The 26,838-nt window shown below is 41.1% G+C and overlaps 2 protein-coding genes across 5 annotated transcripts; both read left to right on the top strand.

Moving 5' to 3' along the window:
- Window positions 1-1,737: 1,737 nt before the first annotated feature.
- ZBTB14 (zinc finger and BTB domain containing 14) lies at window positions 1,738-26,442 on the top strand. 4 transcript variants are annotated; one of them, XR_006414340.1, is made up of 5 exons: window positions 2,395-2,675; window positions 5,475-5,548; window positions 6,129-8,020; window positions 13,404-20,032; window positions 24,536-26,442. XR_006414340.1 is itself a non-coding variant. In XM_044426385.1 (3 exons), exons 2-3 carry the CDS (start codon window positions 5,546-5,548, stop codon window positions 7,470-7,472), a joined length of 1,347 nt encoding a protein of 448 aa, XP_044282320.1. In that variant the 5' UTR covers window positions 1,738-1,870; window positions 5,475-5,545; the 3' UTR covers window positions 7,473-10,960. The 4 variants fall into 4 exon arrangements, 2 of the variants coding, with proteins under 2 accessions (XP_044282320.1, XP_044282319.1); XR_006414339.1 differs by having other exon boundaries at window positions 6,129-8,637; XM_044426385.1 differs by lacking the exons at window positions 2,395-2,675; window positions 13,404-20,032; window positions 24,536-26,442 and adding an exon at window positions 1,738-1,870 and having other exon boundaries at window positions 6,129-10,960.
- Window positions 13,406-26,442, top strand: AKAIN1 (A-kinase anchor inhibitor 1). The gene is made up of 5 exons (XM_044426386.1): window positions 13,406-13,470; window positions 15,001-15,064; window positions 18,254-18,437; window positions 19,950-20,032; window positions 24,536-26,442. Exons 1-5 carry the CDS (start codon window positions 13,447-13,449, stop codon window positions 24,724-24,726), a joined length of 546 nt encoding a protein of 181 aa, XP_044282321.1. The 5' UTR covers window positions 13,406-13,446; the 3' UTR covers window positions 24,727-26,442.
- Window positions 26,443-26,838: the final 396 nt, after the last annotated feature.

Here is a 26,838-nt window from a genome sequence, read left to right as displayed (position 1 = left end):
TCCCATTTGCTCGTTACAAAATATAAACAATCCAGACCACCCAGATGGATATTCAGGTGTTGTACTTAGTACCCAAAGGACACAATTAACTTTCTACTGTTCTCCTGGCCAAATGACATGTATACATGCCATGTCAACCCCATTATTCACAATCAGTGAACGATGTGAAAGCCTTTACCATGAACTGACCTGGTGTTTGAAAGCAGCATCAGAAAGCTGACCAGTTGCAGGGAAGGTCGCAAAACATGAAACAGAGGCCCCATCTAACCCTCTTTCTTGCACCGGGTCTATTAATCCAACTCCATACCCCATTCCAGCTATAAGCATAATAATTACAGAGAGAGCGCGCGCAAAAGTCAAAACATAAACAACAAATCAAAACATACAACTCAAGTCCTTGCTAAAATAATCAGCCTGATACTTCAGCTGGGGTCTTGTTGCTATCCTGATCCTATTGTTTGTCCTTGCTGCTGCTGCTTGGTCACCTTGTCCTCTGCGTGCAAGCAGAAATAAAGGAAGAGGAAAAACAGCCAGCCATTGCTTGTCTTACACTTTCCACCTTTGTGGTCCTGTTGAATAGGGCTCAAAGAAAAGCAGAAAGCAAAAGGCAGATGGGCTGATTGGAAGCATCTTGTCAGAGGGTGAGAACTACATCTGGACCCTGCACAGATGGCTTAGCTGCTTCAACTAGGCTTCCATTTAAGTAATAAATGCGACATCTTTTGAAAAAAGCAAGCCAAGATGCTTGCAGCGCATGACCAGCATTCATTTTCAAAGAAAAAAATGCTAATTGAGTGCTTCTGTAGTATGTGCGCGCGCCTGTGAGCGCGCGCTCGCTCGCGCGCGTGTTCCTTTGCACATTTATATGTTCGTTTTATAAATCCTGTGTAGGTATCCTAATCCGGAAGCTATGAGCTTCGAGTATCGCGCATGAACACAGCCTTATTCTCCTCTTGCGTGAACGGAATGTCTTTTCACAGGAGAAAGGCTTGTGTTCCAGCCGGCGATACCCTTTTCCCAACCGTTCCAGCGGTCGAAGGAGCGCAAGTGCCGCGGGGCGCGCGCCGCTGGTCGCGCCGACTCGGGCGAAGGGCGGCGGGCCGCGCGGCGGTGGCCGGAGGCGCCGGGGCGGGCCTCCACGGCTGGCACAAAGGGTGCACTAGCCAGGGGAAGGGGCTGCTGTCGCCATCACAGCCCACCACCCGTTCTGACATCACCAGCGGCGAGCAGTGACGCGCGCGCAAGCCCGGCTCGGGAGCGAGCGCGCCGCTGCGGGTGCCATTGTTCGTTATGCTTCTCGCTGTGCACCGAGAAACTTAACGGGCGGAAAATGGCTTATTGAAAAAGGGTGCTTTTCGTAAAGCTTGAAGGAGAAGCAGGCGAAACGCTTCCCCTGCCCGCATGCAAAAGAAGGAGGCGGATCAGCCCCAGCACACGCTTCACGGCACCGCTTCCATCCAGCGCGGCCTCGTCCTCGGCGGCGAGTCGCGAGAAACCGCCCAGGCGGCGTCTCGCCTCCGCGCGCGAGCCCGCTAAGCTCGAGGGAGCTGCTGGCCCGCGGCTGGCGGGCTAGCGCGCCCTTCCTCCAGCCGCGCGAATGAGCGTTCAGCACCACCTCGGAAGGATCACCGCAGCGCCCGCCCTCTCCCTCCGGGGGGCGCGCCCTGCTCGCACCGCGCATGCACGTTCCCGCCTCCGGCGCGCCTCGCGCGCGCGCACTGAATGCTCGTGCAGGAAGCGGTGGTAACGGTCAGAGAGACGCGCGCCATTCCCCCCTACATTCCCCCCCCATCCCCCATTCCTTGCTCGGAGGGAGCGCCCCCCCGCCGCTGCCGCCCCCCCTCCCCGGCTCCGTCCCCTGCATCGGCAGGTAAGCGCGAGGGACATCTGCGCGCGCGCACTCGAGGCTGGGCTGCGGCGGAACCGGAGGGAGGCGGGGTGGTGCACTGGGCAGGTTCCGCCGCGCGCCGCCCATTGCTGTTCTTCCTGCGCGCGCCGCTCAGCTCGGGCCTGGGAAACGACCTCGCGCTGCACGGGCAGCTCCGAGAGGAGGAGGAGCGGCGGCGGCGGCGGCGCGGCCGTGGTCGTCCCCGCCACTTTTTCTTGCTGCTGGGGGCTAAGCGACGCAGGAGCCCCATGCAGCTGGCAGGGCTCGCCCCGGGACTAGCGAGGGTTCGACGCGCGAGAGTGCCGTGGCGCCCTTTCCTCCACGCCGCCCGCTGAGGCCGGGAAGCGCGAGCGAGTTCTGCAGCAAGAGTGACGGCTGGGGCAGGGGAGGGGGGTCGGGACGGAAGCGCGTTTTCTTCGCGCGCGCGCGCGCCTTCTGCGCTCCGCCTCTTCGGCGCAGGAGTGGGATGCCGGGGTGGGGGAAGAGGCGCGCGTGTGAGGCGTTTGTGCACTTGCCTCCTTTGCAGCCCCGTCTCGGCGGGGCGCAGGCATAGGCCCGCGCGGGCACTAGCACGCATGCACCGAGTAGACACAGTGCACGTCTGTTAACGTGGTTACTCGCACGGAGCCGAGCGTGCTGCTTGCTTGCCTGCCTACGGAGTTGTGTTACAGTACGTGCACGCTAGGAATGCACGCTCTTGCCTCCATATGGAGAGTGATCGTCATCGGCTCAGTTGGCAACGCAGAAGCTTGAAACTCAAAATGATTTCCCAGCTCTTGATTTCAGAGTATGCGTTTTTACGATTTAATTCAAGTCTAGTTTTCAGAGGAACCATTCACAAATCTGTTCTATGGCGTTTGTTTGAATTCTAATCAAACACCTTTCTTTTCAAAATAAATATTAGGATTTAGTGCAATACTGATTTTCTTTTCACAACAGGAAAGTGATGTAGCTTATAGCATTATTTTAAAAAGTATGCTAAATTTGACAACGTAGCTGCTAGCTTTAACCTTAAAACCAATATTCTTGATGCCCTGAAAACAGATTTCTAGGATTGCAGCTTTGAACTGCAATCTTACTTTGGGTTACCTGGAAGTAAACGCCATTGAACTGAATTGCTTTCATGTACATAAAGGATTGAATTGTTGTTCTTGTTTTAGTTTGATTGACTTCACAGCTTTGAATATCTGTTTTGTTGGACTATTGACTATTCAGATGTGGGGAATATGTTTCACAAAATAATCTTAAAGCATTTGAAACCAAATATTGCTTGCAGTACGATTATCACAATATGAACACCATTAAAAAAAAAACCCTACCCAATATTTCTTAAATCAGGGCGCTTTAACGAGGCTTCCTTCCCCTCACATTTGGGGGATGTGGGGGCTGGGGTTGCAGGGCTGCACATCCTAATTCCTTTCCTTGAACCATATGTAACTGGAGGCAATGACATAGCCATGCATTTGGCAAATGTGAGTAGTTCTGTGCAAGTCATAACTTTGCACATGGACAGTTCTGGGCATAGGTGGAATCTTCCTTCCGGTGGAGGAACTCTGCTTAGATGCATGAGTATATATGTACATAGGTTTATATGTATCAGAGTCATGGATAGATCTATGAGGATTGCTTCATTCCATTAAAATAAGGATGCAATAATTACATTAATCATTTTCTTCACCTGATTGGTCCAGACAAGAGGTGGACCTAGAAAACTGATTTCTTCTAAGGCCAAGTCCAGCTCTGGTCCATTCAGCTTCCAGTCCACATACTGCCTGCATTTCACTTAGAATGACATGTCAGCGTTCTCATGAATCTTTCCTGCAGATGTAACTGCTACTGCTAAACAAGGATGGGAGTGATTATTTGGCTTGTTGTCTGAACTAGGGATCTTGGCTCTTCTGTCTTAAACCAAGATTTATAAATTAAAAAATCCTGGCTTGCAAAGCTCACTTGTAAGGAAGAAAGAAACATTTCAGCTGACAAGCTAAACGAACTGCCTGCTTAAGAGTGCCACTAGCAGAGAGGAACAACATGGGATCTAGCAGGCGGCATCCCCCAGGATGCCGCTGTTCACAACAAAGCAGGATTCTCTGAAAGCCTAGTTTATTCACTGAATATGCAACCATTAGACAATTTTGTACTGTAAGTATTGCTAATAATAGGTATCCAGAAGCTGATGAAAAAGACATGTTGCGAAGGGTTGGACTTTTCAGTTGGAATAAAGGCCATACCTTTATTCTTGTCCCCAGGAGCTTGATGGAGAAAACTCCAGAAGCACACTGTTGAATATATATTCAGGTTTCAGTCCTTTTGTGAGACCAGCAGCCAGATATTTGCATGATCATAAAACCTTACCGCTAACTTGCAACCTATATTTCAGACCAGTAAGGACTCTAAATATATAGCCATCTCACATATCAATATAAACTACTTTTGCTAAAGTCTGACTCGTCAATGAGCCATTTGCATTTCAAAACTATTTGGAGTGGAAAGTATACCCAGAAACACACACGACTACGTTTACTGGGGACACATGCCAACCATGATAGCTGTGCCTGCTGATAATGAACAATAGCGCCAGAATGCTTTGCTTCTGTGTTGTAGAACAAAAGGAGAACAAATGAAAGCAAGCAATAGATAACTGAAAAGCATAAAAAGAATACTGCAGGATTCAAAAAGGAACATATCCCTCAATTTGTTGAGCATCCTACTAGTTTACAACGCAAAGCAAAATTCAGTGGAGTTATAATTTTACTGAGTTTTACAGTCAAGTATCTTTTAAATAGTTACAAAGTGTGGTTAGTAAGGGATATGTAGAGTAGGAGACAGTGAACCTCCCCCTTTTTCCTGAGTCATGAGTCTATTCCACATACAGGAATATGAAGTTCCTGCTTTTTCCTCAAGTCCCTGCCCCACACACTATGAACTGACTTAGGCTGCAATCATATACTGACTTACCTAGGAGCTGGGTGCCCTGTGAAGAATATGCATGGTGGTCTGGAAATGAGTAATCTCTGATACTCATGTTTAGAGTACAGAAGGACCTAACCTGGAAGCTGTGACCTGGCTGGTCACAGCTCACTGTGAGCAGCCTTGGTGTAGAGATATTTTCATATGAGAGAGTAGGATTATACTGGACCTATAGCATTTCTTATATATGTCATGCACAGAGGTTCAAGTATTCTGATTTTGGACAATCCTGTTGATTTTAATGCAGCATCTAAGCACATATACTGAAGGCCATAACTTAGGCAAACAGTACTGAAATTGAGCATGTTGATATTTTGTATAACTGGCACAAAAGTAATGCTTGACCTCAATATAGGATTTATTATTATTAGAGAATATGTTTTCTTCAATTTTCTTACATAATTTAAAATATTTAAAATAGTGATGAAGACATAGGAGCCAATATGGTATAATAGAGAGGCAATTGGGACCATGAGAGACCTGGGTTCAAATCTCTATCCAGTTATGAAGCTCACTGCATGGCCATGGGCCAGTCCCTATTGCTCAGTGGTTATTGAGTTTCTTGAAGGAATGGTGGAATAGTATTTTAATAATCACTTACCATTTTCTCTTACAGGGTCCGCAGAATAAGGGTTGATACTTGTTCAAAACTTTGCTTGGCTGTTGAGAAAAGAGCCTTCCTTGTTCATGGTAAAGACTTACACTTTCCTTTTTTCATGTTCTTAATCTTCAGGTTTACTAAATGGTTTTATATACTAGGCAATTGTCTATAAAATGCTACAATATTAGGAAGAATGAGGAGAAAGAAGGGCCCTTTAACCTTGTGCATGTCTTCTGCCTTTCATTCCATGCCTGCCTTCTTCATCTTTCTCATTCTCACTACAGACTACTCCTCTGTTTCAGCTCTTTCCCTCCATATTACCATTCCTCCCTTTTCCATAGCAAGCCCAGCTGGGGAGGAAAGAATGGTATGCTTCCCTAGGCTGCTGAGTATAATGTAATACAGGCTTTTCCTGTCCATGATATTCGTCAGTCTGGACCAGTTAATATGGCAACTCTAGGTTAGTGACCATTCCATTTTTCTGCTAATTCCCACCCACCTCTTTATGTTTGTGTAGTAATAAGTAGTTGGTTTTTGTGTCTGGCTGGTTTTGTACATTGATTGATTTGTGGATCAAATTAACTTACTAAGTTCATCTCTAATATTACATGGCTCACAATGCCTTTTTCAGTATAACTTGTAAATAAAGCTTTTATTTTTTTTCTACAGGAGTTTTTCATCAGTATGTCTGAAACCATTAAATACAATGACGATGATCACAAAACAGTATTTCTGAAAACACTGAACGAGCAACGGTTGGAAGGAGAATTTTGTGACATAGCTATTGTTGTTGAAGACGTGAAATTCAGGGCCCACAGGTGTGTGCTTGCTGCTTGTAGTACCTACTTTAAAAAACTTTTCAAAAAACTGGAAGTGGACAGTTCATCTGTAATCGAGATAGATTTCCTTCGGTCTGACATATTTGAGGAAGTTCTTAATTATATGTACACAGCCAAGATTTCAGTTAAGAAAGAAGACGTAAATTTAATGATGTCTTCTGGACAGATTCTTGGTATTAGATTTTTGGACAAACTTTGCTCTCAAAAACGTGATGTATCTAGTCCAGAAGATAGTTCGCAATCAAAAAGCAAATATTGTCTTAAAATAAATCGATCAATTGGTGAATCTAATGATACCCAAGATGATGAAGTTGAAGAAATTGGAGATCATGATGACAGCCCATCAGACATGACAATGGAAGGAACTCCTCCTAGTCATGAAGATGGCAAATCACCAACTGCTACTTTAAGAGTTCAGGAAGCCATTCTAAAGGAGCTGGGGAGCGAAGAGGTTCGAAAGGTGAACTGCTATGGCCAGGAAGTGGAGTCCATAGAGGCTGCTGAAACTAAAGAACTGGGATCGCAAACGCCTCAAGCTCTAGCGTTTAACGACGGCATAAGTGAAGTAAAGGATGAACAGACACCAGCATGGACAACAGCAGCTGGCGATATGAAATTTGAGTATCTGCTTTATGGCCACAGGGAGCAGATTGCGTGTCAAGCATGTGGCAAAACATTTTCAGATGAGGCACGATTGAGAAAACATGAAAAGCTGCATACTGCTGATAGACCATTTGTTTGTGAAATGTGCACTAAGGGCTTTACTACTCAAGCCCACTTGAAAGAGCATCTAAAGATCCACACAGGCTACAAGCCGTATAGCTGTGAAGTATGTGGGAAATCTTTCATCCGTGCTCCTGATCTGAAGAAACATGAGAGAGTTCACAGTAATGAAAGGCCTTTTGCATGCCACATGTGTGACAAAGCTTTCAAACATAAGTCCCACTTGAAAGATCATGAAAGACGACACAGAGGGGAAAAGCCTTTTGTTTGCAGCTCTTGTACTAAAGCATTTGCCAAAGCATCTGATTTAAAGAGGCATGAGAACAATATGCATAGCGAAAGGAAACAAGTAACCACAACCAGCTCTCTCCAAAGTGAAACGGAACAGTTACAGGCAGCAGCCATGGCTGCTGAAGCAGAACAGCAACTTGAAACTATAGCTTGTAGCTAAAGGCAAAAGTAGGAGTGGCTTGAAAAAATGTTTGGTCTGATAAACTCACCACTGAGAAAAGTACTTTTAAAGGGTTGTAAAGACAAATGTAGTTTACAATTTGCAGCAATGATCACCCAACGGCAACATTAAACTTGGGATGAAGCCTTTAGGCAACACTCAGATATAAACAAAAAATAGAGTCGGACTCTAACGAGCAGTATTTTATTACTCTGTTCCAACTCTGGTTCAGTGCATGCCTAGCCCCACTGGAGCAAACTCTATGCATGTGGAATGGAAGGCCTTACGTGCCAGTGCACAATGAAATTAAGCCGAAGTATTTGGGTTTAAATGACTTTTGTTTCATTGGTTGCAGTTGCTTGGCATCCCACTCCTAAATATATTTGCTGTGATCCAGGGAACCCCTAATTTCCTTTAGGGGTTGTCAGCATCAGTGACAAGTGACAGGATGAGCCGCAGAGTCAGAATTTACCCTTATTAGGATTTCATTGAAATCTAGCTATTGTGTGGAAGTAAGCCTCATGGATTTTAGTAGAAATTAGTTCCATGTAAGTATGATGAGCTCAGCTTAATTCCAAGTCCTTTAGTTTCATTGGCCTGCAGATCGTGCTGTTAGTGTATTGAACAGCTTAAATAAATTATGTCTGCTACAACAGTTTTTTTAAACCTTGAAATTATGAGTTACAAGAAAGCAAGAAGTTGTTTGAAATGAAAAAAAAGTGTGCCAGTCTTCTGATCAGAACTTAATGACTTTAGTATTTCATGTAATAGTTCTTTGCAGTTGTCTAGTTCCAGCTTAATCTACTCTAATTGTTGCTGCAACTTGTTGATGCAGCTGTGTGGGCAGCTGAACAATGGAAACTATGGCATATCTGGAAATACCTTGCTGCTGCTTTTCTTATTCCAGCTGATGAATTCCTGTTATCCCAAGGTTTCTTTGTTGAAGGCTGAAATCTTATGCACACTTACTTGGGAGTAAGTGTCATTGTACTCAGTTGGACCTGCTTTTCTCTGCTTTTCAATGCACTCTGCTCTTCACCTGGGGTTCTCAAATCTATCCTTTTATGATTGAAATGGCAAAAGTTTCCAGGACCTTCCAAGATTCTACATGACTCACAGGACCAGCTCATATACACGTCATTGATTTATAAAGAAGCAGTCTGATGTAAATTTGTTTTACTCTTCCAAATCAGTGCCATCTGTAATAAGGAATGCTCTGTTCTGCCTGTTGCTTGTCAGTATTGGTTGTCACTGCAACCCCTTTCTGCCTTGCAGAATTTGTACCTTTTACTTTGACCTTCCTGCCCTGGGCTCAGGCAAGAATTCCTTGTTTGTTTTTATCATTGTAATATTTAACAAGGCTTTTAAGTGTTTTCAGATAGGGAGCCCAAATCTAAGGAAATAGAAATAAGAGGGAACAGCTTATGGGTGAAGTTACCCGCTACTCTACAAGCACAGATCCTACTTTATGAACTCACAATAGCCTTCTGGCTCCTCAGAAGGTATGAGCAGTGTGCAAGAATGCATATCCCAGCATAACTTACTCGGCTGCAGCGAGCTGGAAGAAGTCAAGGCAACTGATATGGCAAGGAAGCAATGTAGATAAAGAACTACAATTACTAAGCAGCAGCTCAGGGGAGACATGTTCATTCTACTACAGTGAGCTACAGTATTTACAAGGTTGTTTTATTCATCTTGGAATACTGTACAACAGAGCAGCTTCAGGCCAAGGGGCCAAATCCAGCTCTCTGAAGGTCCCAAGAAGGTGGCAACCCCTTTCAGCTAACCCCCTATCACTTCTTGGCTTATGTGTAGCATTTTTCCCTAGTCAAAATGGTTAAAATGCCCCTCTCAAAACTTAGTCACTGCAGTAAAACCTCTAAGATGGGCTTTTCTGGAAATGGTGCTTTTGCTTGGGTCCCACCCACCATTGAAATGCAGCCTCTTAATTGCTCTGGAAGCAGAATCAACTTCTCAAGCTGAAAGAGGTTCTGCAGCTCTGCTGAATGGCCTCATTCTCATTCAGGTGGTCAACCTTCTGGACTGCACCACCTTGGACTGCAGGTAGGGGTACACAACAGTGCTGTTCCATACATATTTTTTCCAGTGGAAAACTAGATGTCAGGAAGACTGCAGCTTACTCTCCCAGGCATGTGTTTTGTAGACCATCCTGAGAATATTTGGTAGTGGACGGTATACAAAAGTTTTAAACATGTTCTGTATGGAGAGTACTCGTGTGATCCCCACCTGCAGTCTGAAGCGGTATGGTGCAGCCATAACCTTGGTGTTTCAGTAAGAACCTACTTTAGTGGTATTTTCATGAAAACAAGGACCTGATATGAAGGAATGTAGGTCAGAAAGAATGTCATTTGAGTGAAAATGATAGAGATACATTATATCATTATTCCCTTTGAATTACAGAATTACATTTATAATTGCATATCCAAACTTGTTTTTACTATAATTGTATTCAATATTGGCCCTCCTCAGAGTAGATCCATTGAAAGGAATGAGACTTTAGTTAGACATTGTAAACCTGTTTAATTTCAGTGGGTCTACTCCAATTAGGATTAAGATTGGATACAACTCTGTGTTCCCTGCTCAAGAGCTAGATATTCAACTAGTCTTACAGGGTATTTCTAAGTGTGTTTACTCAGATGTTCACTGAATTCAATATAGATAACTCCCTAGTTAAATCTATATAAGATTGTAACCATAGCTTGTAGTTCAGTTAACTGGAAAGTTTGTCGTTTGAGATTTGACTCTCAATCCTTAACATGAATTTTTGGAAATACTACTGAGTTCAGCTGGCTTAATTCCCTAGTGGATATCCCTGGATTTGCAGCTTAGAAGCTACAGCTTTCATGAAATTACCAGCTTTTTTGGACAGGCTCTACATCCATTCTTAAAAACTTGCCGAGCAGGAAGGTATCTAGTGAGATACACTTTCATGAAATTAATAAAAACTTTCTGTCAGAGGGACTTATTTTGTAGAAGACAGTAGTTAGCCTGTAGAATAATTTCACCCAGAATAATTAGTCCAATTTGACATCATACAGACATATTTTAATATGTTTCAGTGACCAGAGTTGCATTTGTAGCAAACTGACTGTAGGACGGGATTTCTATTGAGTAAAAGGGAAGCTTGTAGTCAAAGTCTTTAAAGAAATTTCTGCACACATTTAGGCGTAATGGTTTCACATGCTTTTATTATCAATTTATGTTTTAAGTAACATTGGATAAAAATATGTTCTTTTAACACCAGGTTAGAATGAGTATTTATAAATTACTATGTGTCAGGTCACCTCTTGCATTTCTAAATAGTAATTAAGACTAGCATTTTCAAGCATTTTACTAAAGTTGCATATTTTGGTATTTGTTACAGTGTCATTGTGGATCATTAATTGAATAGGAAAGTTTAAGTTATATATTAAAATGCCAAGAGTTTGAAAATTGTCCTGTAAATAAAACATGAATATTTTAGAGTATATTAATGTTGTGTTTCTATGTATTTCCTAGGGCATTGCTTCAACTTACAATTTGATAGCATGTTTTTAGAATGTTTGATATGCAACTTCAATCGATATAAATAATCAAAGTGTCTTATTAGTTCCTAAATGAGGGCTATTTCATAACTAAGTTTTTGCTACATGCAGGTTAATAATGCAGGAGAACAAGTATTTTGTGACATGGATTAGAAGGTGAAGTTAAGCACAACCAGTATGTAGCTGCTCAGGTATTGTGCCTATAGAGAAGAACACAAAGCAGATGTTCATTATTTACATACAGTTATTTTTTGTATAGGACAACAGAAGCCCTCCTCCGGGAACCCTCTGTGAAAGATGTTAGGAGACAGAGTACCCGGAGGAGGGCCTTCCCTGCCATGGCGCCCTGACTATGGAACGCACTCCCCAAAGAGGTCTGCCTGGCGCCATCATTATATGTTTTTCGGTGCCAGGTCAAGACCTTTTTATTCAATATTTTAATAAGTTTTAATACGGAATTTTATTACTGTATTTTATTAATTGCAGCCACAGTGGGTCGTCAATTTATTTTTGCTGTTAGCCGTCCAGAGATGTTAGTAATTGGACGGCATACAAATTAAATAAATAGTCTATGAGGTAGTCTGTTATTATCTAAGATGGAGAAGTTGATAGTATGCACCTTCCAGTGGAAAGGGTAGAACTAGATTGGTTTTTCCATGATCAGAAACAACAGGATCCAGAAGTTCCTTGCTGAAGGAAGAGAGACATGGGCAATGTTTACTTACACTTTGCCCCTGCATCACATCATATCCTGCTATGTGGGGCCCTGCAGAACCTATTCTCGAGGCTGCAGGGGAAGAAAGAACCCTAAAAGAACAGCTCTACACCATCTCCCTGCAGTGTGAATGGAACCCCAATAAGTGCACTTCTGGATCCAGATCAATGTGCTACAGTGCAAGGGAACTGCACAGCCTGATCCTATGCCTATTTATACAGAAGAAATTCCCATTGAATTTAATAGCACTCTTAAGCGTGCATAAGATTTAGCTTTTTAAAAAGTTATTTAGGAGATGGGGTTCGACTGGGTTGTGAACAGACATTTCATAGGAGCAAGCTGCTTTGGTTCTGCACTGACTACTTTGTCAGTGTATACCATTCTGTCATGTAAACATCTCTATGTGATTAGAGTTTGATTTTTACTTCAGTCAAAATGAGTAAATATTCCTGATGTATTAAAGTCACAAAGTATTGTAATATCAATGGGCAATCTGATCAAACCAAACTACTAGTTCCTAATGAGGTATGAATAAAGTAAAAAGTAAATGAGACTAATGTGAACATAAAACTGGAATGTACTATCTAATCAAAAATCCAGTTCTAAACATTAGTTTGGTTCAAAACATCACAATAATTCTTTGGTGGTGGTAATAAAGGACCTCTCCTCCCTCTAGCTCCTAGGATTGACAGACAAAATATATTTCCAGCATAAATATTTTTGAAAAAGTAGAGCAGGAAAAGATGTTTTAAGTTTGGTATTGTGGGATATTTGGTCTCAAGTCAAACTACTTCTGAGATTAGAGCAATTAGATGTGGCCAAATTTGAATACCTACAAAAAAAGTTGCCAAGAATTGAACAATGTGAAACAAAAATATGTTGCTAACTCGGAATATGACATTTCACTATTCGTCAGAGTACTCTTCCACTTCGAGAGGAGGAGAATTAAGTAAGCCACCTTGAGTTCTTTAAAAGGAAAAGGTGGGACATAAATATATTATCAAGAAGTATCAAATCTGCTCATATGCAGTGTGAAAATGATATTCATTCTGTGCTCATATGTCCCTTAGAAACACTGAAGAAAAATAATGGAAGCTATATTAAATGTTAGTTAAATGGTGCTTTCATGTTCAAAGACAACTTTACCCATTTATACATCGTGGGGTTTTTTGGCCAGTCCTGAACATATTTCCAGTCAATTTTAGTGGGTAAAGTCTGGGATTGACAAAGGAAGGGGAAAATCAGTGCTTCCCAAGCATTCATGACTTTGTATAACTCAGGGTTCCAATTATTCTAAATTGTAAGAATTCATCTGTTTAAGCGTTCTTGTTCAACAGGAGTGCCATGCCCTTGATGGTTACACAGTTTGCGATAAGTTGTCTTTATTCAGAAGTAAATTGTGTTATGTTCAATAGGACTTCCATTTAAGCCTTAGTTGCATTAGGGTGCAATTCTGTTTATGTTTAGACAATAAAAAAGGCCTGTAATTCTCAGCATGCTTCAGGAAGCCGATGTACTGTAAAAGGATTTTGGAAGCTATTTTAGTTTTGTTGCAGGAGAAAGGGGGTAAATTGAGTCACCTCCAGTGCTTCCAGGATCACTTTAAAATAAAAATGCCTTTCTATTGAAGCTGAGAAATCTCCATTTGTTTATAAGATTCTTTGTTTATAGGTCAGACAGAGAGGAGCCAGTTCGCCTGTTTGACAAGCAGTGAATGATGACTACAGCACCTTCCTTGGTATTTAAAAAGCGTCACTGTAGCTGAGATAAACCCATTGACATGAGTTGGTTATTGGATTATACTAAATGAGTACTGTAACTATCATAGGTATTGTTCAATGATGCTACCTGGGTAAGTATACCTAGTAACATCTGAATATACAAGATCAGTATAAGTACATGAAAAAAGGAATATAAATGCTATTGTACATTGCATATATTTTTATACGCCTTCAGAATCCAATGCATTTAAATGTATGTATACATGATAAAACAGATTACTGTGGCTAGCAAATGCAAATTTGAGCAGTGGTAATATTGATAGCATTCAGATTGTCAGCAAACATCCAGAGCTTTGTAAGCACTTCAGAATCAAATGTGAGCTTTGTCACATTTCTCACTACAATGACAAGAACCACAGCCTTGCTTTCTTTACCAAGCCCAGTTACTTGTGCACAGGTGTTTGGCAATCAGTCCAAATGTACAAGGTTGAAAACAAATCGTGATGGCTTTAGCTGAATGTACTTTCAAATAAGTGCTTCAGATTCCCCAAAACAACATGATTTCTCAGTAATGTTAAAACTTTTGGCCTTGATTGGGTTGCCAATAATAAAGGTCAGCACTCACATGAACCTGCTGTTTCACTGATTCTAATGAAACCATATGCAATGCTAAGAAAAGCCGCATTAAAAATATCTGAATGCTCAGCTCTGAATGAAACAAGGAAATACTATTTTGCACAAATTGCTAGATCTGCATGCTATATTTGAAATAGAATGAAAGTGATTTAAAATGTTTTTCATATGGTCAAGGAGTAGGAGAAGTACAGATTGAGATCCATGTATTTTGTGAGTGGATGGGGTTCCCAGTAAAAGGATCTGACCGGAAGACAAATCCATTCAGCTCATACAAATGCTGAAGTCAGGTGTCTGAAACTTTTCCTTCACAACATGTTGTCTGTTAGTATGTTGCAGCCAGCAACTCATGTTGCTCTTAGTGTTAATAATATGCAAAAATGGCAGTGCCTTTCTCTAGAGGCTCACCTGCTGGAAAAGAAAGGGTTTAAGGTGAGAAAGGAGAAAAGAAAGAAAGGGGGAGACAAAATAGTTGTTTCACATTTAAGTAGAATTCTCCTCCCCCCCCCCCCTTTTCTGTGTTTTTTATAGCCTAATGCACCAAAATTGATGAGTTATCTATTAATGTGGGAGTGGATGGTAGGCAAAAATCTTCATCATCATCTGATTAGAATGAAAGCAGGAGCAGTGAAAAAGGTGTACACTTTCCTATTTCTAAGAAACTTCATTTTCTTTTCCAATTGAATTATTGCCCATTGCCTGCCTTAGTCTAACAGATCAGAATTTTAAGTACTATTGAGGAATAATTTCATTGAAATCGTAAGTGTGATAGAACATATATTCAGTTGACTACCCTCACTGCTGTAGTGTAAATTACCCATCTTAAGTGCCAGTTCCTTTCTTGAATGAAAATCTGCCTGATTCTTACTTTGCTCAATATGTAATGAACATCTGGATTTTGTGGCCATCACTAGAAGGAGCTGACTTTCCTGGGTGAACATGCAGAGACTCGCAATGTTTGTATATTGACAGTTCTTGGTAAGTTGCTGGCCATTGAGCGGCTGAGTAAGAATTTTTATTGCTTTAGCCAAGGCTGCTTTGGATCAGTTGCCCCTTTTGTACTGAACCACCATGGATACTTGGTTATTAAAGTGGTATTACATTAAGACAGTGCCCTTAAATAGGCAGAAATCGATCACAGCATTGGTTGCAGTGTGGGTAAGACACATAGGAAGTCAACTATTGGGATATTATAGTAAGGTAGAAAAGGGCAGGGGATGGAGTTATTCTGTGGATGGAGTGGGTAAGCTTCTTGGAGTTGTGAGAATCAAGAGACTAGGACTCGAGAGCACCTTTCAGCATTCGAAAGGTGTTGAGCTGTTCAGGGGCTTAGAGGGTTAGACACAATATTATTGCCTAACTTTTTGTAAGAACTGTACAGCTTTCACTGTTGCAGTGCTCTTGTTAATTCCATAAAGTTTTGGTCATAGTTTATCCCAATATGTGTATCACTTCTTTGCTGTGTGTGGCTGCAAGCCCTTAACGGCTAAAACTTAATTTTTAAAAAGAAATGGACTCGGGATATAGGATTTAGTGGCATGAAATAACCTTTTGCATGCATCCAGAATCTCAAAAATTACAGAAGTGCAAGTGATTACATTTTCCTATATGCTTGCAGCATAAATGCAAATACTACTTCAGCCTACACTAGTCTGGTGCCTTCTAGCTGTGTTGACTATACTGTATCCCCATCATCCCCATTCAGTGAAGGTCCTGGCTGAGCCCAAAGCTGCTAGAGTGTACTAGGTTCAGAAATATTGTCCTTTAAAGGATTTACAGACCTGAGAATCTAATGGGAATTGTTCCCACTACATGACATCTTTCTAACCACAATGCTGTTCATTGTCTTTTCTCCTGGAAACAGAGCACATTGTGCTTTTTCTTCCTTGTAGAGTTTTTTTTCCCCCTTTACAGAGATAGCTGTGATGTTCCTGTGTTTCCTCCAGCTGATTGGCCTTAATTTCCTCTGCCATTCCTTGACATCCTCAGCAGAAAGACTCCCCCTCTGCCCTTCGAAAACATACGCTTTCCTAGAAACACTCCTTGGCCTACTTTCTTCAGAGTCTTTTTTTTTTTATTTTTTTAATAAAAAGATAAAGTTATACCAGTATTCTGACAACACCTAGTTGTGACCTTCCAATTTGTGGCTTCAGATTTTGGAATTATTTGGAACTGAAGGAAAGCATGCTGTGAGAAGAGGCAAAAAGAACAGAATTAGCACATACTGTGACCTGGAGAGATTTGGACAATCTGTTATTCACATGGTTCAGTCCTGGACAGCCACTGAGCTTTTATTTACTTTGTTATACTTCTGTGAGCAGGCATCATGCTTGAACCACAGTGGTGGTGAAGGGTCAGTGTTCTTTTCAGCTGTTCCAACAGTTCAGAAGACAGGAACCTTTTAAAAACAGATTACAAAAACACATGCCTTGTTAATGTAAGCATATTACGGAATCTGAACTGACCTCATAAATCTGTTATGCACGATCCAAGCTGTTAATTCTGACCCATGATCAGCATGTTTACTTGAAAGTATTTCTAGCTAAGTGTGCACCCTGAACTTTTTAAAAAGGAGGAGCACAGCGAGCAAGTGCCCCAGGCCTTAGATGTAAGGGAGCCTCCAACACGGAGAGGGCCTTGTCAACGCTGGCCTTGTGGTATTGTGACCCACTATTTTCTCTCTCAATCCCACTAACTTGAGGTTCATAAACCCAGTGGGGAAAATTGCAAATTCAACTGGTGGTAGCATCTTTTTGACAGGATGAGTGAGATGTTGTAGTGGTAGGCAGTGAAATAGCAGCGATCCATAGGCAGCCATACACTGTAGGGTCCCCAAAGTGACGACTACAGGCAACAGTGTGCTCACAGAGACTTTGCTGCGTGCCCTCTATTTGTTGGATCATGAAATGAACTTAAGATCACAGTATCTTAAACAGAAATTGTTGCAATGCTTTTCTTGAGGATGATACAGTCCGGTCAAACATGCAACCTAATCTTAAGCAATTTTACTGAGTTCAATGGGAGTACTCTCAAATTAACATGCATGAGATTACTGCTTTTGACATTTTTAAATTCCACCGAATTAACTAAAATTCGGAGATGGGATGAAGTAGCTTCCATTAAAACCAGTGAGATGAAGGTGTCTGATTTTGCTTGAACCATGTCCAGTATGTACAGAAAACTCAGTGAATTTGAAGCAGCAAGTGCAGACTTTATATGGTTCAATTAGCCTTAACTAAGTGCACTGAATCAGCACTATAAGATTTCAGAGTGGGGAAAGGTGGTTTTTGTGTGCTTGCATGTGTCTTAATGCACAGGCAGAAGTTGAAAACGATATTTTCATGTAAGAACCAAACAAAACCCCACCCAGGGCCTTTTAAAAACTCTCAACCTCCTCCCCTCCTACTCCTCTGCCCTCTAACTAAAGGTTAACTGGCTCCAGGTCGTGCATTGCTGCCTTCTATTTTCTGGAAACTATGCTTAAATTTTTTGGATCCCAGGATGGGTCACCTACATTGAATTATGACAAATAAATAAATAAATCTGCTCACTAAGAAGCTGCATTGCCCTGAACACTTTATAGATCCTGTTTGCATGGGGTTTTAAGGTTAGCCTTGAAGAGCAGCGCCCCGTAAATGTCAGGCTGGCCGCCTCATCCAGAGCCGAGGTTGACGAGCGTTAATTAGGAGCAATTAGCTTATCCTCCTGCCGAGAGCCTTGGCGAGTACCTTTCCCTTTCCCCCTCCCTTCTACTGCCGCCGCTGCAGAGGCTAGCATTGCTGTGTTTGCAGCCGGCAAAGGCACGGGAGAGGCGCTGAGTCCCGGGCTCGCTCTTCCTCTTCCTCCTCCTCCTCCTCCTCTCCTCGTCCTCCTCCTCCTCCTCAGAGCGGTGCATTGTGGAGGGGACTGCTGAGGAGGCAGCTCGCTGCTGGCCCGCTCTGTCCTGAGCTCGGAGCTCTCCAAGGTACTACTTCTCCTGCGAGTCCCCGCGACAAACGCGCGCGCCCTCGCTGGCCTTGCCCGCCTCTTTCTGCCGTTTACACACGTTCACAGCTTGTCCTCTCAATACACTGTCCCCTTGACAGGAAGAGACCATGGTGTTTGCTCCAGGTAACGTATTCACCTTCTCTCTCTCCCCCTCTCCCTCTCTTTCTCTCTCTTCCTTAGCGCATTGCAAGGGGGCCTTACTCTGCTCCCACCGAGTAGCAGGGGCGGAACTGTTGTATCCCCCACCCCGCGTGCCCGAAGCCACACACAGAAGCTCCACCAAAATGCCTCCCATGTCTGCGGATCCTGTCCTGACAGAGATACAAGGAACGCTGCAGAGCACGGATACGCGGAAGGGCAGGAGGTGCGGGGCTGAGTTAGTGGGAGACTGAGGAATGTGAAAAGGTTTTTCCCTGGCAGCAGATCAGAGCTGTGTGGACTCGATGTCTTTATGAGCGTTGTCTGAAATCAAAAGGTCACACTTCTGCAGGAGAAGGGCAGGGGGCATTCTGTCTAGATGCCAGCTCCTCTCTTCTAGTCTGAAAGTTTTCTCTACATCATATTAGAAGATGATGGAATTTTATCTGCAGCAAAATTGCGCAGCAAAACCTTTACTCACTCTCTCCCAGAAAATGCTTAACTGAACGGGGGAGGGGGGTGGATATGGAGTAAAAATGCACAATAGTTGTGCTGTTAGTCTCCATTCATAGCCCAGATGTTATGCTCCCCCTTTTTATGCTCGCTGTCCACAGATTACTCATTCTGGAATAAGCCCATTACACTGGAAAGTGGTTTTTAACATTGTACCTCAAGAAAGATATAAAATAATCTGCAAACAGATGATAAATGGGGGCTATCTTAACCAACTAAAAGTCAGCTCATAGGCATGGCTACTGAATTTAGTGCAACTTTCTTCCATTTCAGTGTGTATAGGAATACAGCCTTCCAGTTCAATTCTATACATACCTACTCAGAAGTAGATTCCATTGGATAGCTTCCAGTAAATGAATATAAAATTGAAGCCTTTGTGTGCAATTCTATGCAAACTTACCAAAGGGCATAGTCCATTGAAAACAAAGAATATTTTTCACCGTTTGTATGAAGATTTCCCTGGCAAGATGCCCCTAATTTGTTTAAAACAAACAAAACAGAAACTTAGGTCTGTAAGCTTCCTTTAAACTATGTTTACGTCAGTAGAAGTTATGTTAAAGTAAAAATTAAATTTATTTATTTAAAGCTTTTCTATCTTGTTCTATTACAAAAAGTCTCAATACTAATGGTAAAACTAATGCCAAACTATTAGGTTAACCAAACCAGATCCCACTGAAATCAGTGGAACAAGCTAGTCTTGACTGGTGCCACTGATTCCAGTGGAAACAAAGCTCAGCTCAGCCAGCATCCAATCCTATAGTTTCAGGTTTGTGAAAAAATGTGTCAACCTTAAACATGTATTTAAATAAAATTGGATAGTGCCATTGGTAGATTCCCACATTGCGGGTTGCACAGTACAAGTTGGAAATGGTGCCTTTGTAAGATTTATCACTGTATTTATAAGCTGGTAAACTACTGCCATATATTTTATAAACTGTCTTATATACCTAATTTTAAATCAATCCATAGTTACTCATTCCCCCCATCCCCTTCCCATCAAGATTTTCCATAAGAGATATGCTGCCACCTGTGATTTAACTTGTGTAATAAATATGACTATCAGAAAGTGGGACAAGCATGCAGGTGAACAGGTGTTTCAGACTCCTGAAATATTGACATAATAGCCTCAGGAATGGAATGAGTTCTCTTGACCAAAAAAGAAAAAAAGTTTTAAATTATTTCAAAACTTTTGATACAAAGAATGCATTGAAATATCTTTTACAAGCTGGGACTTTGAACATTTCAAATGGATTGGGGAGCACAAGATGGCTTTAACTACAAAAAAACTGATGTGCAATTCAGCCAAAGGTGAGTATTTACATAAGAAATTGCCTTAAAGTGTCATTTAACATATTATTGTTTACTTTGATGGGCAATTAATCTCTAGGCAAACATCTTACCTAGCCTAGTTGAGATTCTTTTACCTGGGCTTCTTTGCTAGGGAATTGCTGTATACAAAACACATATTCTTATTTGTGGTTCCTTCACAACTGTCACTGTAATTCTTTTTAAGAGTCTTTTGGTTAGATTTTAACCTCAGTATTCTGATATGTCTTGACCCTTCACTCTTCTATGGCTGTTTCTGCCAGCAACTTTTTCATAGCATCCTTACCATTTACTTTGTGCTGGTATAGCATTGTAATATCTCGTATGGTTTCACTGCAAGTCTTACATCCAATCTGGGACATAGTAGGTCAAATTTGCAACAATATATTGCAATATGGATTTTATCCAGTCAGCCTTGCCCTCTTCTAGTTTACTCCATTTCATTCCCCCTTCCCTGTTGCTTGTTTTGTTTTGTCTCACACCCAGCAGTGAGCATTACATGGCAACTGAAGATGCTGATTCCTCATGGTGTTGTTTTGGGAGGACCCTTTTTGGGCATTTTTGTATTTCTTAAAACCCTGGGATTCATAAAGACTGCTGATGCCTTCCTCTTGTGAATGGATGGTGCCATTTTCACTACATAGGGTTTGGAGAATGAGTTTGCTAAATGGCCCCCACTCCTTTGTCTTTGAGAAAAAGAAGTAATATTACTTCAGAGACCCAGTGTTACAACCACAAAGTACTTTTGATTTTCCTAAAGATTTAATAAATTATAAGAAAAAGTTGTTTTTGAATTGCAGCCTCAGCCAGAATGGTTGAGTTCTTACAACACTTTTGGAAAAATAGTATGTGATAAAAGAATTCAAAGACTGAGAGCCAAAAGGGAATTCTATTGAAATCTGTGGGATTTACCCTCAAGTAAGATAGAGGTGTCAAACTCAAATACCAACAAAAGCAGATCCATTTCTTGCAACTGAAAATGTATTTTTATATTGTCTGGTGTATTGATCATTTGCCAAATACACTGGTAGACACCTTTATGGCAGAAAAGTGATCTTAGCTGAGCAAGCCTTTGGTTTCTGCAGTACCCTCCAGAGTCACAACACCTCTGCTTATTATGTTTTATCTGACAGAACAGATGGTTCACATCATTATTCACGGTTTGCTTTTGAAGCAGACACATGAGACTAGAGAACTGCAGCAAGAGATTATAGCTACAATAAAAGACAATGCTATTTTCAAAAGCTGATAAGTTGGTAGTAAATGTGCCATTAGTTACTATCATGTTAGAAGGAACACACTTTCAGACTACTGCAAAATTTTGTTTAACACAATAATTCTCTTTTGGCTGCTTCTTGCAGTAAGGATATTTTGTCATTCCCAACTGACTGTTCCTTTCCTGCAATCAGCATCCTTTTTAGAGAAATTCCATAAATTAAGAGGGCTAACTGTGAAGTCAGAAATTAGGTATTGCCATTTGACAAGTTTAGGTATCTTTGGATGACCACAATGCCAGAGAGTTGACTTTTCAAGAGAGTATGCAACACTTCTGTTGTAGTAAATAGGGTGCAAAACTCATTAATATATAATATAATATAATATATAATATAATATAATAATGCCCTATTTTATTCAGTCAAGGTACCCAGATATCTTTGTGTGATCAACTGTGAGCTCACTCTTATAAGTTTGTGGCTATATCGTTGGTAAATCTCTCACTCCCTATCTTGGATGACGAGCTGAGATGTAAATGTGCTACAGCAAAGTATTTTTTTATGAGTGCTCCTTTGGGGGCACAAACTATGATTTAGCAAGCATGACACTAGAAACTTTGGTTGAGCAATGGTGCTGAATCACTGTTTGTGCTGGAAATGGAATACTGCTTCATGACATTAACTTCATTGCCATGAGCACACTTAAATCTACACCATTAAGCTTGGAAAAACAGTAACTCACTACCTGGCTTATGGGTGATATGAATCATTGTTCAGATGTGAAAGATCAGAAAAAAATATTTTACGCTTTTATATCTTCCTGAAAACACAAGGGAGCAGACTTCAGACTCATGAAATCCATACAGCTTTTACAAGAACCCAGAGTGCCTTTCTATAATCGGAGCCAGGTGTAAAACAGTGGGCTGAGACCATTGGAGTCCATAACCTACTGCATTCTGTGAACTATACACGGCATATAAAATTACAAATGCCAACTTAGATCTGGAGATCAAATTACACATTACATTAATTGCATAGTGTGTAGCTGTATCTGATGGTTTTATTTATTTTTGTGTAACTGTGCATGCTTCTAATTCAGATTAGTGAGGATGACATCTTCCCTACCCCTGCCCATGCCCTTGGAGTCAGTAGATTTCCTATAGTCATTAATACAGATCAGGGATGCTAATAAAAACCTCTCAAAGATCAGGTCAAAGTCAACCAATTATTCCTTATATTTTATACATGAGAAACAATGAGGTTAAAAGATAAACATTTTGCAAGCCATGGCAGAGTCTAGCTTTCCATTTTATTTGTTACTCAAAACCTAATGGGAAACAGAAATCCTTCCTACTCTACTACTAACCATCCAGTGCTTTGTCATAGATTTTCATCTATCCTACTCATTCCTGTATTAGAGAGCAAAGATTACTTTACTAGCTGTTCATACAGTTCCTTATCCCTTGCTCATCATTCTGCATGAGTGGATACTTTTTAATTTATTGTCTGGGTTGTACATATGATAAGGGCAAGTTAATACAATGTACATTGCTTAGGTGCAGAATCTGCCTTCTGCAACCAGAAGAAATTGTCAGCATGATGAAGGCCCCTTTCCCCAATTTTCTTTCTCTCAGCTAATGCCATTCATCAGGGTCTTCTGCCTCTCAGGAGGCTGCTGTGGGAAACAGGAAACAATGAAGTCCATTTCCACCAGTGCAGTGGTTTCAGCCTAAATCTGGAGCCAACCCATTATCTACAGCAACCAATAGAAAATGCGCAGTATAGGAGATAGCAATCAATAGTAAGCGATACAGAATTATTTGTGTTGCTGCCAACATTTAAATATGGAACCACAAAATAGTATTCTATTTAGGAGAATTAAATCTTTTCAGTATTTCAATATGAAAACCTCATCTTGGCTTCATAGAAGAAATAAAAGGAAACCAGATAATCCATTCTATTCTATCTCCCTCCCTCTTTCCACACACACACACACACACACACACACACAGAGCGCATTTTCTCATCTGTGGCATTTTCTAAACTTTTTTCCCCTCATTCATGTTGCAGAAAATGAAGCAAAGTAGCAGTATTTTGGTGAAACAGTATTTTGGAATGATGAAGCACAATATGATTTTGTTAAATGAGTGGAACTGACAAAGCAAAAGTGGAGGGGATCATTTTCTCTCAAAATATAGGAACTGGGCATCATTCACTGAGAGGAAGCTGATTTATTTAAAACAAAAACAAAAAGCACCTTTCTTTCCTTTACGCAATGAATTATTGGCATATAGGACAGTTACATGAGATATGGTTAAGACAACTAGATTCAACAAATGTTTGCTTAAAGACTTTACTTATATATAGGAAGCTTTTACTCTTTATGTACAAGATGATATGGAAAGGACCTAAACAGAAGTAAGGGAACGGGGGGACATGGATGGGAGCAGACTTTGCTGTTTGCATTGTACTGAAAAATAAATTTTAAATTCTAAAAGTGTTAATAATAAAACAAAAATATTGTTAGATGGATACATGTAGGATTAGTCTGTTGGGTACCAACCTCAATTATCAGGAATGCATTTTCATTTTTGGATGCAGTATACTACCAATAGCCCAGTAAGCTTAGGGAAAGGGGTTAGGGGTTGGAAAATTATGGCTGGCTGGTTAAAAGGAGATGATGAAGGAGGAAGTAAGTTGTTGGGGGGCAAGTCTTTCTAGCTCCAATTAAACCCAAACGAGAAGAAGTCAGGGTCTGAATGCTTGCCACTCCCAAGCCTAGAAATAAGACTTACTGGAAAATGCCTATATTCTGCATTTCTTTGCAGAATCATGGAACACTCATATGGCCTTGTGTGCACTTCTACAGGCTGAGGAAGTATGGCAATAAAGAATATAGGTTTTCTCATTGTGCCCTGTATTTTCAACTTCTCTTCCACATCTAGTGGAACTGCCCAGCATGAGCTTGTAAGAAAAGAATGGAGATCAGTTCCATTCTCACTGTGAATTTAAACTGGAAGCCTTTAAAATGGCTACTTAAGACTACAATATTATACCTTACCAATATTACCAATTTTAAGTCTTACTGAACTCAACAGCACTTGCATCTAAGTAGACAAGTACAAGATTGCACTATCTGTATATCAATGGCCCCTTTTGCTGTATAGCAGATCACACTCGGGGTTGAAGGGATCCCACCCCAAATATAGAATCCAGGTTCAAATAGCATATACATTTTGAACTGAAGTCAACTTCTCCCCTTTCCTGGTAGGTGATAAATCTGGAAATGACCAGGAAGAAGCCAGGCTGCAGAATGCCAGCAGACAAATAGTGCACACAGCCATTCAGCAAGCGGTCCAGCAGCTGTCCCAGGAGAGCCAACGGAAAGAGAAAGGCACCAAGAGCAGTGTGAGCCTGCAACTCGAAAGGGGCCAATTAACCAAGAAGCATGAAAAGAAGTAAAGCCTCCCACCCAGGACCTCTTCATGGGATATTCCAGTCTGCAGCCTTTCTGCCTTCTTAGGATCAGCTGTGTAGCCAGTGCCGCACTACTGCAGAAACGTCAACCAAAGTATAATCAGCACATAGCGATAAGTATACCAAGTTGCCATAGTCCTCAGCTGAGAATTAGAGTTTTAAGTGCATTAGGTAAACTTACTCAATATTTATGCAGTGCCTCCTAACACATGTAACAAAATAATGCTGTTGTGGCAACTGAAGTAGTGTCAAGCACAAATCCTTCCTAGAGTACAATTCTATATTCTGTGTGTTTCGTCAAAGTCTAGGTGTCTTGTGATCTTTCCCTTGCGTTTCCAGTTTCCCAGGAGTTCATTATATTGACGCACAGTGTTATATGTGAGTAGAAATATGTTTTTTAGATTCTTTGAAACACACCTGTATGCTGTAAGAAGGAAATATTGCAGCAGACAAAATGGTCACATGGAAATCCAGCTGGAAATATCAGTGAATGAGCTTTTCATAAACATGCTGGCCACAGTCAAAGACAGAGTTAGACGTGCTTCAGAGCTGGGCACTGATGTCAAATCTTACTCTTTTACATTTTATCTTTTATTCAAATCTTAATCCGTATTTTATAAAGTGAGGTCAGAAAGTGAGGTAATAATAGTAATGCAAACCTCAGGCTTACTTCTGAGCAGACATGTATAGAATTGCACTGCTAGCTCCTTAAAATTGATGGCGCATTATTACCTCTGCCCTTCCATTCTGATTCTTTCCACTGAAGTCCAGCACTCCTTTTTCTGGGTTTTGCTCTTTACTTTGCTAGTTCTCTTTATTTTAATTTACAAAATTTTAACAACTTAAAAGAGTAAACTGAATGTAAAAATCCAGCTTTGTGAAATGTGGTAATGTCATAATAAGAACATGAGGTTATTCTTGAGTAAGTACTCATTTCTGGACTGATCAGAAAATACTGTCATTGGATGCAAATATCAAATAACACCATGGACCTCCATGTCTGTGGAGGAACCTCTTTCATGAGCACTCTTTGGGTTCTAGAGAGAATGGCATCTCCAAAAAGAATGGCAAGTGAGCCTGAATTTGGATGTTGTTATTTGAATACCAAGGGTACATAGTTTCTTGAAAATAGGGGAGTGACATTGCTCCTTTCCGGCCCACCTGGGGTCACTACACCCTACTGCCATACCACTGAATTTGCTGCCAAAATCCAGTAGTTCAGCAGTGCTGGGGAAAAAGCAGCAACCTTTCTTTGAAACAAGGCGCTGCTCCCATGAGCCCTCTTTGAACTGCTGCTTTATTTGATTACTGCCACCAGTATTGCAGTGGCAAATTTTTGCAGTGAAGCGTTGGGACCAGGTGGGACTGTGAACATGCAGCTTGCATGTTTATCCCTGTTGTTTACAACAAAGCAAAGGCGTGCCAGTTCTTTTATATTGGGCTTTGTATATTCTTTCAATCCATGGGAGACTAGCAAGTGTTTCTTGGCCTTATCTGTATTTCTTGTTCAAAGGCAATCATATATCAAAGCCCATATATCAAGTACCGCCTGAGTCGCTGTATTAAAAATTCCTGAATACGTATTAAGAAAAGACTGGTTGTAATATCAATTCAAAATATCTCCAAATTTCAGAGCTCATTTTGTAGGTTTCTTTTGTTTTGTTAATGAAAGAAACTAATAAAGAATGAAATGGCTCACCATCTTGTTTTTATGCTTAATTTGTGAAAAAAACCACTTTGATTTCAAGTCTCTCCACTCCAGTGCCATTCTCTTTATAGAACATTCTCTGTGAAAGGTGCATATGTAGCTCACGGGAGAACACATTACTCTTGTGCATCTGTTATCCAAATATGGAATACAGGAATAAAAAATGGGATGTTTTCATCAATAAGCCACATAACTTTATTAAAAACTTAATTTCTAAGCTCCCCACTTAGAAGAAGAGAGCAATGGAGTGGGAAGAATTTTAATCAAAGTGATATTTCCTCTAACAGCCTTGTATCTAGACCTCTCTATCTTTGCCTTTCTGTGGATCAGCTTAAAAATGGCTCTTATCAGGATTACAGGGAATGAGTCATTCTGTAAGAGTGTGAGAG

This window comes from Varanus komodoensis, unplaced genomic scaffold (genome assembly GCF_004798865.1).
Source record: "Varanus komodoensis strain SLA01 unplaced genomic scaffold, ASM479886v1 scaffold17, whole genome shotgun sequence".
In the NCBI taxonomy this organism is placed as follows: Eukaryota; Metazoa; Chordata; class Lepidosauria; order Squamata; family Varanidae; genus Varanus; species Varanus komodoensis.
This window is presented reverse-complemented; position numbering and strand designations above follow the sequence as displayed.

Excerpts from the sequence above, each read along its gene's own strand:
- AKAIN1 (XM_044426386.1), top strand. The coding sequence starts at position 13,447 with ATGATGACTACAGCACCTTCCTTG. Across the intron at positions 13,471-15,000 it reads TGACTACAGCACCTTCCTTG|AAGGAGCTGACTTTCCTGGG; the intron begins GTATTTAAAAAG and ends GGCCATCACTAG. Across the intron at positions 20,033-24,535 it reads GATGTGCAATTCAGCCAAAG|GTGATAAATCTGGAAATGAC; the intron begins GTGAGTATTTAC and ends CTTTCCTGGTAG.